Source organism: Pezoporus wallicus, unplaced genomic scaffold (assembly GCF_028554395.1).
Source record: "Pezoporus wallicus isolate ANWC-B61680 ecotype Strahan unplaced genomic scaffold, APGP_CSIRO_Pwel_v1 scaffold_13239, whole genome shotgun sequence".
In the NCBI taxonomy this organism is placed as follows: Eukaryota; Metazoa; Chordata; class Aves; order Psittaciformes; family Psittacidae; genus Pezoporus; species Pezoporus wallicus.
In genome coordinates, this window is record NW_026642052.1 from 7,472,135 (window position 1) to 7,489,422 (window position 17,288).

At 42.0% G+C, this 17,288-nt stretch overlaps 1 protein-coding gene across 2 annotated transcripts; it reads right to left on the minus strand.

Annotated features, from left to right (window-relative positions):
- Positions 1-7,008: 7,008 nt before the first annotated feature.
- On the minus strand, positions 7,009-17,255 carry QDPR (quinoid dihydropteridine reductase). Of its 2 annotated transcripts, XM_057426661.1 has the most exons (7): positions 17,122-17,255; positions 16,926-17,018; positions 15,471-15,567; positions 13,727-13,867; positions 11,103-11,211; positions 9,705-9,788; positions 7,009-7,856 (listed from the first exon to the last, which is right to left on the minus strand). In XM_057426661.1, the coding sequence occupies exons 1-7, from the start codon at positions 17,206-17,208 to the stop codon at positions 7,748-7,750; spliced, it is 720 nt and encodes a 239-aa protein (XP_057282644.1). In that variant the 5' UTR covers positions 17,209-17,255; the 3' UTR covers positions 7,009-7,747. The 2 variants fall into 2 exon arrangements, with proteins under 2 accessions (XP_057282644.1, XP_057282645.1); XM_057426662.1 differs by lacking the exon at positions 13,727-13,867.
- Between the last annotated feature and the right edge of the window lie 33 nt (positions 17,256-17,288).

The following is a 17,288-nucleotide window of genomic DNA, read 5'->3' on the forward strand; positions in this document are numbered from 1 at the left end:
AACCTGAAGGTGCTTGCCCAAGTAATTCTCTTATAGCAGATGTATGTAACAGCAGATGCACCTAGTACCTCTTTCTGAATAGAAAGTATTAACTTAAACCACTTCACAACTGCGAAACCAGAAGAAAACCAGGAGGTGCATCCCCTTATCTGAAATCCAGTGGCAAGTTACTAACTGAAAATGCAAGGGTTAAACAGAAGATGTTAATGTGAAAACTCAGCTCTCACTGGAGAGGAATAATGGGCGCTTGACAGTGACAATTCCAGTTTTGTTCCAGTTTTAAACAGTATTTCAAAAGGTATCAGGCCCTCATGAAAGAATTAACTATTACCTTGTCTAAAACTTCAACTCTTACTCTCTGAAAGATACTTTTATTTCCTCAATACTTGAATTTAGCTATTCATTGAATGCTGGTGGCCGGCCGCCACAGAAGCCCTCTGCCCATCTATGCTGCAGTGCTATCGGGAGCCTGCAGCCCCATGCCAGGCAAGCAGCCCATCCTGAGAGCTAGTAAATGGCCCTCTTCCCTTCAAACAGCATTTTATACCACCTACTGATGGTAAGGGCAAACACCACTTGGCTCTTCCTAGCAAACACCAAGAAAAGCATGTTTTTAGTGAATGCATGACTGCATGCCAGCTAACCAGTTCTTATCCCATTAATAACATGTCTGCCCCTCCCTCATATCTTCACATAATCTGCATGCTTCTTTCCCCAGCACGGATGTTTGTATGCTAAGCATGAGTTCTCTTTCTCTCTACCAGCAGAATGAAGACAAACCCCCTCCACAGCAGGAACATGGCGAGTGTCTGCAGTCACATCAGACAAGTCCTTCAGCCCTCCCTGTGGCAAGTGGCAAAAGCTCAGCACAAACTCAACTTTTTAAATCCCTTTCCCTCCCAAGCTGGTTCTTTTCTGATCCCTTGCCCAAAATATTTTTCCCTATTTACAAGGAGTGACAGGAGCTGTGGGTTCTAAGGGCTGCCCTCTGAGGGAAGTGGCCAGCAACTCCCCTGTCCTGTGGGGACAAACCCTTTGTGCATCAAAACCACAGCAATTCAGGGAAGCACTGGGTGCCCTCCTGAAAATTGTGTAAGAAAGAGGGTAAGTGTATTTATGGAGGGGGGTGATGCCTGTGGGACACCCCTCAGGCACTGTGGTCACAAGGGCACCCCTGAGCAGACTGAGGATACTCCATGACGGGACAGTGGCAGCCATGACGGGACCACAGATTTGGTCCCCTCAGGGCTGCCACTGCCCCGTCATGGGGTGTCCACAGTCCCCTCAGAGACATCCCACACGAGGGCAAGATCACAAAGGAGCAGGGCAGTATGAAAACCATAGGCAAAGTGGAGCAGAAAACCATTAGGCACACAGGACCTCAACCTCCTACACTGCCTGGCACCTCTCTCTGAGAGAATTTGGGCTGTGAGACTGTAATCCACAGGGAAAAGAAGGGAGGCTGAGGCTAGGGAGTGGGGAGGATACACAGTTTTACACGTCTGTGTAGCCTCATATTGCTAATAGTGTGGTTTCCCTATGTGCTAGCTATACAGATGGCGTAAAGGTTTTCAGGGTAACACTTTGGTTGAAGATAGGCCTAAATTTGCGAACAGGAAGTTTGGGGGGGGGGGGGTGTTAGTAAGAAGAAAGACAATTTGTTATTTACAAAATTAGTCAAATGAAAGCTATTTATCAGGTAATGTGAATAAAGCAGGTCATGAACACCTGCTGGATTATGGACTGCTCCATTTGTTTAATGCAGTACTTGGAGGCGCAAGGCACCTACTTCAGATATACATAGCTCTGCCCTGCTGCCCAGGACACTATGCACTGTGTAACTGGCAGCTGGCGTTTTTTGGTAACTGGCAGCTGGCATTTTAAGAGTTTGGTCATTCTCCACATGGAGGATGGAGGAAGACTGAGTATATGAGAAGGGTCTTAATGATTTGGAAAAAAATACAATCTTGGGGGTCAAAGAGACTCTTCTTCCAGGTGAGGTTTGAGTATGGGCTTAAATAAAAAAGCTAACTCATGTGGATCTAGAATCTACTATGGGGCCCATTTATACTAATTCCTCTGCCCTGTCACACTAAGATGCAAGGGTGCAATGGTAGGAAGAGTAATTGGTTTGTTCAAAATGAAAAAAACAGCATATTATTTTTAAATTCCATCTGTGATAGCCATGAATAATTAGTGCCTGTTGTGCTGGAGAGAAAATACCACTGCCTACAGCCAGATATACAGGTGAGTGATGTCCAAATCTGAGGTAATCGCTGTCATAGTACTTCTTTTGCAAATCACCAAACATGGCTGGTAGCAAGGTGATGGGACTTTTGCTTGTGATCACAATTTTTCATTAATTTCAATGAGAGAGATGATTAAAGAGGTATTTTCAGTTTCTATTATTGCACTCACAAAGAGATAATTGTCTTTCATTCCTATGTTCTGATTTTCATCAGTAGATCTCAAAGCACTTTTAAATGGTCTCATATTTTGGGATATGAGGCACAGATGCAGAGATGTATTCAAAGACTTCCAGCAGACCAGTAGCGAAAGCAGGAATAGACACAAGGGACTCAAATCTTTAGGTTTTCTATACTTTTTTATTTGTAAGAATGCCCTATATGTACTTAATAACAGTATTTAAGAGGAAGTTTGTAAAGAAAAATATTGTGATTAGTGGTGCAGTTCATATCTACAGGAGACACTGGATAATGAGTATTAAACTACAGAAATGACAGGCAGTTGGCTTGCTACTTCTTGTTCCCTCCTAAATATCACTTTAATATTACCTACTCCTCCATTGCACAGGCAAAGGTGTTAAGTCTTTGACATTCAAAACCACACTGTAATTAATTTTTATGTCTCCAAATTCCATCTCCTTGTTCATACCAGTCTGGTCTGAATAGAGGCCGGTTCTTTCGGTTGGATTAGGAAATTCTTGTAATCTGTATGTGCAGCACAGAAGTTAAATAATCATTTTCCTTTCCTATTGTGTCCAAGCCCTTAAAGTTTGCTACAGACTGTTGATTGGCAATGCACTTGCTGATAACACAGCTACCCCTTGCCAGGGGACTCCCTTCACAGCCTTGGTTTCTTTGTTGATTCACATGTGTGTGGTGGTGGTGTCGGTTGTGGTGTCAGGTGTTGTTTTGTTTTATTTGAAACAGACGGAAGAGTTTCTAGATGTGGTATGTGTCTGTATATATATATATATATACGGATATATATATATAACCAGCTGCATGTGCTTGGCATAGGGAAGGGCAGAAATCCTGGATTGTGGGCAACAAAGCAAGAAAGGGCAATGAGCCTCTCGGTGGAGGCTGCGGCACAATTGAAATCCTCGTTGCCAAAAAGGACATAGTGATATTTTCCTGGCAGTAGAAAAATCTCCCCCCATGTATTGGCAGCCTCTGCCCTCTGCCGGCACTCCTGGAGATCAGCCGCAACTCTCCTGGAATCTGTGATCATACCCCGAAGGCTCCTTGCAAGACAGCACAGAGACCAGCCGTGTTTATAAAGCAAATCCTTTAGGATGTGGTGTCTCAGGAAGTGCAAGATTGACAGTGTCTGACAGGGATCTAAATCTCAAGTGACATTTGCTATTGACTTTTGCAGTGTTTTTCAGATGTCTGCCTACTTCTCACCTTGTTCCAACACTGCAAGGGTTAGGCTGAAGCATCTTCACATGCTATTACAGTCCCCATCTGCTTTCTTCCAGTGAGCCAATACAAAGAAGGAACAGGATAATAAATGTTATTTTTTTGTTGTGGTGGTAGTTTTCATTCCACTATAAAAAAATCATACTTGTTTAGCACAATGAGTTATTCCAACAAAAGGTTTCAAAGTGAAATTACGGGTTAATGTAGAATGCCAACTGCTGAATGACTCAGCTACCTTTGTACTTGGAAGCTATTCCATCTGCTTTTCTTGGGTGCAAAGCATAAATTTAAACCTTCATTTTGTGGGAATTGTTATTAGCTAATAGGCAGAAAACTAATTTTCCCATAAAAATGTAACTTTAAAGAAACTAATGAAACCTATTGGTAAAACACATGGATTTCACTTCACAGGGAAATCTGAGAACATTTCAGGCTGAGTCCTGCAATGCACCAAGGTTCTGCGAAGCAACAGGGTTGTACATGGGTCAGGCTTCACAGGATGGCGGTCTTGGGCCACCCAGCAGCTCAGGTTAGTACCCACTTACACCTTGAATGCCAAAATCAGCGTCTTGCCCAGTATTCGTAGGTCTGTGGGTTTGTAATCGTAGTACCAGTATCTATTGTACAAGTCTCTTTCATACTTACTTGTGCTTTATTAAAATGTACTTTTTCTACATCTGTAGATGTCCTGGGTTCAGCAGTAGCAGTCAATTTTTCTCCTTCTTGGTAGCTGGTAGCGTTGTGTTTTGACTTTCAGCCTGGGAACAGTGCTGATAACACCAATGTTTTCAGTTGTTGCTAAGTAATGTTTAGCCTGACCAAGGACTTTGTGAGACACATGCTCTGCCAGGGAGGAGGAGAAGCCGGGAGGAAGCAGAGACAGGACACCTGACCCAAGCTAGCCAAAGAGGAATTCCATACCACAGCATGTCATGCCCAGTGTGTAACTGGGAGTTACCTGGAAGGACAGGAGGTCTTCTGGGTTGGGCTCATTTTTCAGTGGGTGGTATCATGTTCTCTTCCCTTGTTATTTTCTCTTATCATTGTTGTCGTTGGTGGTAGCAGTGGTGATTTGTGTTGTACATTGGTTGCTGGACTGCTCTTGTCTCAGCCCGTGGGAGCTGCATTCTTTCGATTCTCCTTCCCATCCCTCCAGGAGCAGGGAATCAGAGAGCCCCTGGAGGGGGGGGGAAGGTGCAGGCCTCAACTGCTTCCAGCCCAGCACCACTCACTGGGAGTGTGAATGAGCTCTCTGGCTGGGTTTAAACCATGACAGTAGGAGAAAAAGCATCCTCACAAAGTGGGCCTGTCCCAGCTGCCATGGCATTCTGACAAAGCCATGTCTCACCTCTGCAAGCTCATATCTGATGCCATGTATAGCAGCCACCCGTTTGGGGTAAAGTAACCATGCAACTATAGATGTGCCATTTAACTGCATCATCTTTACAACGACAATTTGGCTCGGGTGTGGAAATGTCCCTTCTCTAGGACAACGGGTCAACCTATGAAAGCTAAAACACCAACTCCAAATGGTTTAGCTTGAGAACAGAACTGATTTGCATGACACAACTTGTTTATTTTTCCCCAGACCTCACCGACCTTTTTCTTTAGTGAACAGCAGTATGCACCTTCAAAAGAAGGTTGTATAGAAAAGCGCCTCACTAAATTGGCTCTCTGCACATGGATTTTCTAATAAGGCACCAGTTGTACAGTCCTAAATAAAAACCTGATAAATTCAGTCACTCAACTTGTGTAAAAAATGAGCAAATGTTGCATTTCTTAACATTAAAGAATAAACTCCTTGCTTCCACAGTTATTACATTGATGTTGATGGTGCCACATAAACTGCATATAAACTGTCCTTGCCCATGGCAAGGGGTTGGACTAGATGATCTTCAAATGCCCCTTCCAAACCAAATCCTTCTGTGTATATCTTCACAACAGACCTGCAGTCTCCAGGTGCATGTCTGTGTAGAGTGTGGACACCTCCCCCGTTTTCAAGGCTGTATCTCTGGTTGACAGAACCAGAGCTCTCACAGAGCAAACCTAAAGCATCTAGGTCAGAACCACACATTTGCCTCAGGTTTTCCCATCAGGACCACCAGGTCTTTCCAGTGAAAAAGAAGGAATCCATCTAGCTTCTGAAATGCATGGATCACACCTCGTCTTTTCCTGAACCGCTCTGTTCTACCAAATTCTAAATCCGGTTTCCCCTTCTCCTCCTATTAATAGCAATGTTAAGGCCTGGGTATGTCCACATAACCTACAAAAGATGCAAATCCCCTGTAGCCATTAGCAAGTAATATTCTCTGCTCATCTTAGTCCTATTTGCTGTGTTACCATCTATTGCCACAGCAAGCTCTGCAAAAGTACCTTTGAGCCATACAGCCTGCCAGGTCCTTGGCCCTGTGCTCATACCCAGCCGTATAAAACACATCTGGAATCCCAGCTGTTCTTCCTTCACCATTCAAGAGTTTGATCTGTGGTTCAGGCAGCTTCTGAGACACATTTCAATTGATGCTTGCAAGACAACATGACACAGTGACTTGAAGGCAGCTTGGAAATTCAGCTAGCTTGGAAAAGGGAAGCCTTTGAGTCAGGTAAGCTTGTAGTAGGACAGCTCTTCCCTTTTCCAGGATAACCAAGTAACACTTTAGTGCTTCATTCCTTATCAGTGTCTTGCAGCTTTTGTCTGTACTCTCAGCCTGCAGAAACCGCTGGTCAAATAGCACAGCTGGCAGTCTTCTGTTAGAATCCAAAGCAGCTTCAAGAATTGACAGTTCTCGACTGGTTCGACACCTTTGCAACCAGCAAAACAAAGTAAGTAAAGGGACAGCCATTCCATAAGAGGCAATCATGCAACCATATGACCATGGTAAAACTGACAAGGACATATATCAGCTCTTCCTAGTGGAAACAAGGGAAAGATTTGCTGACTCATGATGATAAATCCTTAAACCTGAATATAAAAAAAAAAGTGCATAGAGACTGTACATACAAATTTGCATATCCAGCTGTTTTCAAGATGTTCCAATAAATCTGACAGTCCTGGTTTCATGTGAGTCTATGCTCAGACTAGACAATACTTTCACTGGGCAACCAAACTGTATTTCCACACAATGTAGCTGGATTAAAGGTAACACTTGCTCCTGCTGAAGGCCTGCCTCTGTGCACAGCTTGTAGCTCTTGTGCACCTCTACTACAGAAATGTGTTTTATGCAGCATGCTCAGAAGGAAGGAAGTGAAAAGTCCCCTGCCATAACCAAACTGCAAGTCCAATTAAATTGGTTAAAATGTTATGCAGATAGTTAGGTTACAATGATAGAGACAGTCCAGCACATAAAACAATATATATTTATTTAGCACAAAAAAAAATCTCTATTCAAATAGAAGCGTATATATATTTTTCTAGTACTTTTTTACGGCACTTTGCTTCTTGGAAGAGTAAAGAACCATCATGACTAACACAAAGACATACTAATCATTTGACAGAATGACTGACAGCAGTTTATGAGCTGTAAGGCAAATTAGAAACCTCCTTCTCAGGTGTGTATTCTCTACAGAGTTCCGTTAACTTAAGTGAAACACTGACAAGAAAAATGTTACCAGACTAAGACATTATACCCTACTGCAATGTTTCGTGCTGTTACAGCCAACACAATATCCAGGGGCAGGGATAAATCTCCTGACAAAGACACAGACTACTGGAAGTTTCACAGGAAGTTGCCAGGAACACTTACTGACTGAGAAAAAAAACCAATCCAACCATTATGTGTGTGATTACATGACATAATTAAGCACAGTTCCCATTTCAGAGAAAACAGGCAAGTCAGCATACAATGCTCAGAATTAGGACACACACAGACTTTCAAGCCTGCAACTTGCATTTAGAGACAAATACATGATACTTGTTGGTAAACAAATGCTGACAGATCACACTGGCAGCACAGAAATATTACTTGAAAACTGGTTCTATTAATGACATAACTAATGGATATAGAAGACCACCCAAATCAGTGGCACACAGACTTCCCATAGCTTCTCCTCTGCTGAAGTTCCACCACCTTAAGAGGCTTACATCAAAGATGTGCTACCGCAACTAGTTCAGTCTTCCCTCCTGTAGTCACCATCTGGATTAGGCTTCCTGAGTTTGGCCGATTCTTTCCCGTTATCCAGTCATAAAAGGTTCTGTTTCAAAATAAATGGATAAAACAGAGTTAGGAAGAGGAAAAAAAATATATTATCAGGTACACTGATGGAAACATAAGATAAAAGCCTATTAGTTTTACTTCTTCTCATATTGCCCTCTCTGGTGATTTCCGTGTACATTGTGAACTAGCAGTGCCATAACTGGATTCAGGCCATCCGAACTGGCCACAGACTCAGAAAAATCCATAGGGCTTTACAGAGCTCACACAGGATTTTTACATCTCAAAGGAAAAGTCCAGGAGCTTAAAACATCCAAGTGGCAAGCCAAAGAGGTGAGTTATTTCCAAGCTCAAAAACAAATACTGAAAAGGGGAAGGAAAGGCAACTTAAGTTGCCTTTGGCTATAACAGAGCTGCTAAACCCACTAGTCTCCTATAGGCCACTGTAACTCACTGGTCTCAGCAGAAGCACACAAAGCCTTAAGACATCCAAAGTACTGCAAAGTAAGGTGGACTCATTCAGGTAACACACCAGAACACTTCTTACCAAGACACAAACTCCTTGCTCAAAATATAATACAGAAAGCACAGTGTATTTTTCAGGTCCATCAACCCTTCCAATGTTGCAGACACAGTAACAGCCATGCTGGAATGTCCTGCCATCTGACACAATGGCACAACATTCAAGTGCCCGGTAGGGAAGAGTTTTTCTGCCTCCTTCCCAAGATGCAGATGTTACCAACACTTAACATCATGCTTTTCTTCCACAGCCAGCAAGATTTTCCATTTTCAAAACAGGATTTAAAAGTTCAGGAATTAGAACTTAAGAAACAAACCAAAACAATCAACTTAATTCTTCCATGTGGAAAAAAGACTTAAAAAAAAAAAGTAAAACCACAACATCTGGTTAAGCACAATAAACTAAAGACCTTTTTTTAAATGTTTTTAGGCCAACTCAATGGGGCTTTTTAAAGAGCCACATCAAACAGCTGCAGAGGGTGCTCACAAAACCATTTCCCACTCTAAGTTTAAAAAGTCACAAAAAAACAAAATCTAATGTCAGAACTAAACTACTCCCTGAACAATTAGCAACAGGTAAATGCAATTTCAGTGTCAGCTCTAAAGGACTTTAAAAAGTGTAAGAGTAAAGCCCTTTACAATGTATGAATGTAGATCCATGTTTGGTTTCCCTCGTTGTGTCCTTATTTTCTTCCTTTTGACAGCTCACCCTCAGTAGGATCTCTGCTACTCCCAATCACAGAGCAGAAAGCAGCACTCGTGCGGCACCCTCTCTAACCAGAGGAGTGACACACAGTAAGCAAGGCAATCCCAGCCTGCTCTTATGCAGGCTACAGTTGGAATCTCACCATTTTGCAACAACATTCAGGAAAAGCCTTTGTGGATGGCAGAAAAAAAAGAAACAAACATATTGACTAAATTTTTCTAAACAAGAGCAGGAATTTTGTCAGCTGAGAAATGAACACACCACAGACTGGGCATAGAGTGTTTAACAGAAAAACAAGAATCCCAAAGTTTCCATGCCTATTTGCAGTCCACCTTTAAGCCAGACTACTGTCTCTTGCATCTGCTGTCTGTAGTTTAATTTGTCTACAGGCTTTATGAGGTTCTCTGGCTTACGACTGCTTAAGGCAATCTCCCTTATTGGAATAACTGGTGTAGAGATGCTGCAGTTGAAATAGTTGGGCTGATTTTCTCCAGTTAAGAAGCCTGTGCAATAAACCCAATGTGACTGAAAAACACACAAAATGAGATGATGGAAGTAAAAAGCCACTCAAATCCAAGACTGCTATTTAGAGAGAACATGCAATAAAGATACAGCAGCAAAAGGGACAGTGAGGAATTGCTTAGTTACCATGCTGATACTCACTCAGCAATGAATTCTAAGGGTGTCCAGGAGCTGAAATCTGCATCAGGCATTGATTTCCTGTTTGCTGGTGTATCTAAGGTAACCCTGTGATTAAAAAAGATAAGCCTTTTAATTATACACCATGTTTCTGATGAGTGCCACCTGCTTCTATTCAGCACTGTAGCATATGCTTGCCTTTTAGACCACGTGGTATGGATTTTTCCTGCATCCTCCACGTGCTGAGAACATACAGCCATCAGTTTCAACATATACCAAAGGCTCCAACCTACAAGCCCTCACCTTCCTGGCTTGCTGATGAAATCCAGCCCATTAGAGCAATCACTCAGTCCATAGCTCCCTTCTAGTCTCTCTCCTGCAGACAGGAAGAGACAGCAACAAGCTTGCTCAGGTGTACTGCACAGCACATGCACAGTACAGCCATGCTTTCACAGAGCCTCATGCCAGCTGTAAATGCAGAGGTTAAGTGCACAAGCATAGGAAGCTTTGACTTTGATGATATATATTTATGCTATATACAGTGATAAAGGGGTGAACTTTTTACAACTCCTTCCTTGAGATACTGTTGATAATCCAAGGTATCATTACTCTCTCAAAACTTCACTCAAAACCAGTTTTGTATGAGAAGTATCCAAATGCAGAAGACCCAAGAGTCCAGTGATATTGGTGTCTGCCTGTCCATATGGCTCTGTAGAAGGTGATGTTTGTGTGTTAGGAAAACAAAGCAGGGAGAATTCAGATAGTGTTCTAAACCCCTATATAGGACTCTTTAGTAGTTTTTGGTCCTGAATTAGATATGAACCTGGCAAGAAAAATACTTTTCATTTTGGCAACAGAATTGCTGAGTTTAGACAGAGTGAAGATCTTCTAGGCTACTTTTCTAGCTTTCCTCATCAAAAAGAAAGCTGTGACAGGAAAATACAAGCTAAACTTTTTCTTTCCATATATCCCCAAAATGATCTAATTTTACTGATCAAGCTTAGTTATGCAACACCTTATGAAGAAGCATCTTTAACCAAGTCAAAACTTGTCAAGTAATCCTTTTGCTTTACTATTTACCCTTTACTAGTATCACATGGTTCAATCTACAACTGTGCTGAATAGCTCATCTCATTTTCAGAGTTCTGTCTATACTGGAAAAAAAGAATCAAAAAACCTCATGTTAATGCACAGCTATGGTTGAACTGCTTAAAGGCAAATTTCAATCCTAACATCCACTACCATTTTACAAAGGAAAGAAAAAAAAAACCAACATTTTCTCTGTGAATTGCATGAAGCTGTGAATAGGTGTGAGAAGCTGTTTGTGCCCTGTGAACAGGACATCACAAGCACATTCATGTGACTCCAGGTTACAGCAATAATCAAGTAAAACTACGCAGAAGCAACTGTGCAATCACTTACGGTAAAATGGCAACAGCAGCAGACCCAGACGGCAGGCCACTACTGGGACCTGCTAAACTCTGACACAGCTGATGTACTGCTCCTTTGGCCATGCCATAGCCAATCATCCCTGACAATTAAAAACAGGCAAATTAAAGCACAATCAAAACAGCTTTCAATGCCATCAGTAGTTTAATAAAAAACCTCAGATTGTTTGATGAACATGAAGTTTAAGACCACCTACCACTGCCAGAACAGAATCAGATTTTTAAAACATATTAAAACATACATATTAAAAGGGGAAAAAAATAAATAAAAGGAAAAAAAAACCAAGAAGCTCTTACTAGGCATCCAGGAAGCATCACAGAAATTAGCAGCTTACAGAGTTAAGTAGTAAGTTAATGTATCCAAACATACCCTGAAAGATGTGATCTACAGGGCTAACTAACCTCACAAATCTAATAAAGTAACTGTGAAAATGCTTGTAGATGTTACTAAAGGCAATCATCCATTCATTTTCATCTTATGCGGGTTTTGACCCAAACAGATACAGCTCACTTCTCTCCAGAACTGTAATTCACTTGGTCAGCATGCCAAATCTGACAAGCCCTTTGAAAAAGGCTACAACACCTCCCTACCTACTATGGGAGAAAATAATCTGTGTGTAAAAGAATTTCTTCCTGAACACTGCTGCTTTCCAGGCAAACAGTACTCAGCAGTGTAAGAGCAACAGGAATGAGAGCATAAGGTGCACTGGTTGGGTAAACATCTGGACAATCAGGGTGCTACAGGTCTGAGATGTCTCACAGTATGTTCTGCCAAGCAGTCCAGACACAGACTAAGCACATAAGAAAACAAATGCATTTCATCTATACAACTGGATGCCTTTCTACCCATTTATATAACCACACAACCCCTTTCCAGTGTTCCTGAGGAAGTATTTTGTATCAAATTTACAAAGGTACCTTTACACTGTAGAAGTGTCTCCACTATATCCAATTGGACATAATGTAGCATTCCATTTTTATCAGGAGAATCATGGGCAGCAGGAGCAAGCTTGTATTATTGTTATGATAAAGATACTTGCAACTGTATGGCATTCCCTTCTTGTCCTGTCTAAACCAAACATTCGAAGTCTTCTTTAACCTGTTCATGCTTCTACATTCCGTAGCCACTACTGTCAGACTGATTCTGTAACTGTGATTTTCAGTATTATTCAGTTCCCATCATGCAAGTCAACATTTTCACACAGCAAAAGAAAAACCATGCTAATAGCAAACAAGAAAAAGATTACTCCTTCCATAAGGGCTGTAGTAACATACCCATTAAGTCCTATTTGCAAAAGTTGGGCAACATCTCTTTCCCAATTCTTCCTGATGTTAATGAGTTGCATGTGTTTGCCGAAAGCACTGCTGTGTTTTTCAGGAAAAAATCCAGACTAGCTGAAACCAGCTAGTTCAGAACATGAAAGTAAATCACTGTTTCCTGTGCTGTGGTCCCTACCTCCCCCAAAACCACCAAATAACAAACAGGAAAGTTTGCTGGAGTTCACATTTTTCATTTGTATACAGTCAGCAGCAGTACACTGTAAATTACGCATCTGCTTATTCTCATAAAATAAGCCTTTTATCTTCTGACTATGCCAGAAGCAGCTCTAAGCATACAAGATACACCACTAACTAGAAAATATAGCCTATTTTTCCCCAAACAGTTTCAGGCACAGCCTTCAGGGATGTTCATAAAATGAATGTTTTAAAATTTTAGTACCTATGTCTCATGAAAATATAGTTAAAGTCACGCTAACAAAAGATTGGGAAATACGAGTATTTGTCTCAAAACCTTTCCACTCCCTGCATGTGGGCTTGTGTCAGTGCTGCCTTGTTTTAATGTTAAATTGCTCCCAGATGTCTTCCTCCATGCAGACCAACCTGGTGAGGAGCAAGATGAAAAACCCAGTAAAGTTCGTATTAAATAGCTAGCAGATGTCAAAGCTGAAGGTCAACAAGCTTATCTGTGTCTGAAGCAAAGGCAGATGGGAATCGGAATATGAACAGGACAAACAGAGTCAACAGAATTAGCCGAGTCATTGCCAATGGAAAAATTGGGCAACTAAGGACTCTACCTTTCAGAACACAAACAGGACATTTTACTTTATTTGAGGCACTGGAACAGGCTGCCCAGAGAAGCTCCAGATGTCCCATCCCTGCCAGTGTTCAAGGCCAGGTTGGATGGAGCTTCGAGCAAACTGGTCTAGTGGAAGGTGTCCCTGCCCATGACAGGGGGATTGGAACTAGATGAGATTTAAGGTCCCTTCCAATCCCAACCATTCTGTTATTCTACCAATATCTTTACAGCTTGCTGTGGGCTTCTATTCTTCTGAGAATTATTTTCCAAATTTTTTCTATTGTATCATGTATTAGCCAAGTACATTTCACCATGGTCAAGGATACTATTTAAATATAGATTTTGTTTGCACTCCAGCGTCAATAGATTCTATACTGTTACCTGTAAAAGTACACTTCAGTGTTTCCACTAGTACTAAATGTCAAGAAACTGGACAGTGAAATTGCTTCTTCATAAATAAGAATGCTCACCCTAACTGTAACTGCTGATGTCCCAAGCAGTTACCATGTATTGCATTTTACCTGGGGTTCCAGACAAAGCAGCTTGAGCTCCTGTCAAAGTCAAGAGGCCACCTTCTTTCAGATGTTTTGTGGCTAGGTGGCTGGAAATAGTCGATGTCCAAACACTCTGCTTCCACATCAGATCACAGTTTTTGTATAAAGCTGATTAGGAAGAGAATTAGTAAAATCAATTAAAAGTTAGAAGACTTCTAACTCTAATTTCTTTACTGTCAGAATACAACAGGAAACATGCTTTCTACTATTTTCTACTTCCACATTGGCTAAAATACCAATTTATGTCCTTTGTATCTCCCTTTTCTTTAGGCTCCAAGTCCCAACTCTACAACATACATTCTAGGCAGTTACCTACTTTTTCACCACCACAAATAAAAAGCAAACTCACACAAAACAGTTCCATTAGCTCTCCATTAATGGCTCAGATTTCCAAGTTCTTGAAACTCCTATAAGGTTGCTTCAATCTGTGTCAAGGATCTCGGAACTCTCACATTAGCCTCACCCCACCTTATAGCAGCAAGATCTGACTCTTTTCATAACTTCCTCACTGACTGCAAAAGAACTATGCTCCACTAGTATGCAGACAGAAGACTCCAAGAAACAAAGGAGTCCAACAAGAAAGTATTTCTCATTGTCAGATTACTTCATAAACCAAGAAACAACCTGTCTGCCTGACACTGGCACGGAATACCGAAGACACACGTATCTGCACTGTACCAAATGACTGTTCCAGTGCACCTACGTACTGGAGTAAGCAAGTGTGCTGCAATCACCGGTAAGGCAGCCTACAAGGGAGGCACAACAGTAACTTCAAATGAAAGCAAAATATGAACTCTCAGCAATAGTTTTATTATCAATATCTACATGGGAAATAAAGAAAAACAATAATGCCGAAGATTCTAGTATTAAAGGATGACCATTTCCGTAACACGATACGGAACAAGTCTAAATAACTGTGGTATAAGCCAACCACCTAGATACCCTACTACTCTATCAACACCATCACTATAAATCATGGTTATGATAAAGTGTCTTATTTAAGCTAACAATCTAACATAATGCAGCTGTAGCATAAGCACATATGCCTTTCCATCTTGCCATTCTTCAAAGAGAAATCTTTGCCTTTAATGTCCAAACTGGAATGGGGGAAGAACAGAACGCATTTTATCAGATTTCCTCCAGACAGAAAATGAGTATTTTGATTGTATTTCTACACTAGCAGGTAAAGTATAAATTTCATTCTGAATATTCCATGTCTACAGGCTTTTTTTCTGTAGCATGATCTCAGGCCATTAGACAGCCCCTTCCAACACTGCATTGCACATTAATAGCTCAGAGAACTACAGGAGGCAACTGAACTGATATGCATATAGCAATGAACTGGGAAACAACACTGATGCTTCTGCCCAGCCATTGTTTTATGTAACTTGCCTGATACAGGTAAACTCAGCAGAAGTTAGTTCATAGCTAATAACATTGAACTCCTTCATAAAGTGCATCAAGATTTTTTCAGAGCAAACTGGCATATCAAGTACTACTGAGAATACCGAGTGCTGTGCAAATTTAACTGCAAAAGTTCACAGAAGCACTAAGCAGCGTTGTGACTGAGTCATTCTGTACTTCTACGCTCATGTCCTCTTCTGGACTTGGGAAGAGAGACCATCTGAAATATCCCTATTACCATGATTTTTAAGGATTCCTCTCAGATTCCATTCATGTGTTTACTGACACGCATGTACCAAAGGCTTACACTTAGCTTTGGCACTGCCTCCAGCCCATCCTCCTGCTACACACAAGATTGCATCCACCTTTTCTTCACCAAGGAGTTTTCCAACCTCTGCTGTCACCTACAGTACACAGAACAAAGATGCATGGGAAATGCTGGATGAGTAAGGCACAGAAGTAAATGTCAAGACTGACCCTCTTTTTAGCCAAGTAACACAACACACAGCAATTGAAATAACTGTATAAAATTAACATTTATGATCCATATGAACTCAAAGTAATTGTGTTGAAAGACAACTACAGATGAAAGTCAGCCCAAAGAAGGTCAGATTGTACAGTGCATGATAGTACCGGAAATAACTGATTTTAGCTGGACTGAAAGATCTGACCCTGACCCATATCATTAACAGTTTTTATTTGTGACTTACTTTTTGACAGGTTCTTCTCTGGGTATGGTGCTGCTTAACATTGAAAATGAAACTCCAGGTCTGAGCAGGACTACAGGTGTCACTTTTGATGACAGTGCAAGAAACGAACAACTGAAAATTAGCCTTTTTATTGCTTCTATCTAGACTACAACCATCAGTTCAAGTCTGGCCCCTAAATTTATATTTGTATACTTTTAAATATCCAGTATATTTTTCAATTTCAAATACAAGACTTCACAGTTGGCAATGTGTTGCCTACCAATTTTCTCTGCCAAAGTGAAAAGCACACAACCTGTCTCTCAACAAAGACAAACATCCACTGGTTTTCACAACAGCTGAGCATTGAAAAATACGTTACAAACTCATTATTCTTCAACAGCCTTAAGAATTAGTACACATAAAGAAAACACTGGCTAATGATTCAGTTTATTAACAAGAAAAATAGAGTCAAAAGTTACAAATTAAAAACTAAATCCCATCCCTTGAGAATGAAGCAGAACAGTTTTTAGGCTAGCTTGGATTCTCCCATATTCACCTTTGTGGAAACCAGAGTATTCTCTACATATCCCATCGGGGCATAGAGCTTGCATGCTTTGAGTACACTTCTTACCTACAAACTATGTATTTAAGATTTAGGACATTCGAGAGAAGTGTTGTTGCATTTTAAGGTGTCCAAATTCATCTTCGTTATACTCACCTGATTCAGCCTGTGACTTTTCAAGTCGCCAAGAGAAAAGTAACACAAAATTGCATTAGGTGCTGAACCTCCAAAATCTCACCTCAAGCTCTTTCTGCATATTCATGCATGCAATTAAATTACAAATAATAAAGAAGGAAACAGTGACAAGGAGATGTGATGATCTTCGGGTTGAGGGCACCGCCACCGGTAAGCTCCTTTGCCCACAGCAGCTGCTTCTTGCCCGAATCCGGACCCATCCCTGCAGCCGCCTCCTGCCTGCGGCCGCAGCACTGGCAAGAGCGCAGGGGCGAGAGCACGAAGGAGCGGCTGGCCGCCCCCCTCCACCGCCTCAGGCCGCCCCGCGCCAACCCACCTGCTCAGCATGCTCGGGGAAAGAGTCGGTCATCCTCACCACCACGCTGGCGCTGGCGTCCTCGTTCTCCGCCAGGTCGATGCTGGCCACCCACTGCAGAGAGCAGCGCGTTAGCCCCGGCCGCCGAACCGCCTCACGCTGCCCCTCGATCGGGAGCGCTCCCCGCCTCGCCACCTCCCGCCCGGCCGGAGCTTACCCAGTCCCTGGACTTGAGGTACCGCACGCACTGGGACCCCAGCGCGCCTCTACCCCCGTACACCAGCACCCTGCCCGCCGCGGCCATGCTCGCTGCCAGCCCAGCCCAACCCGCCCCACTTTAGCTCCAGCACTACTTCGCTGCCCAGCACTTCGGCTGGGTGGCCG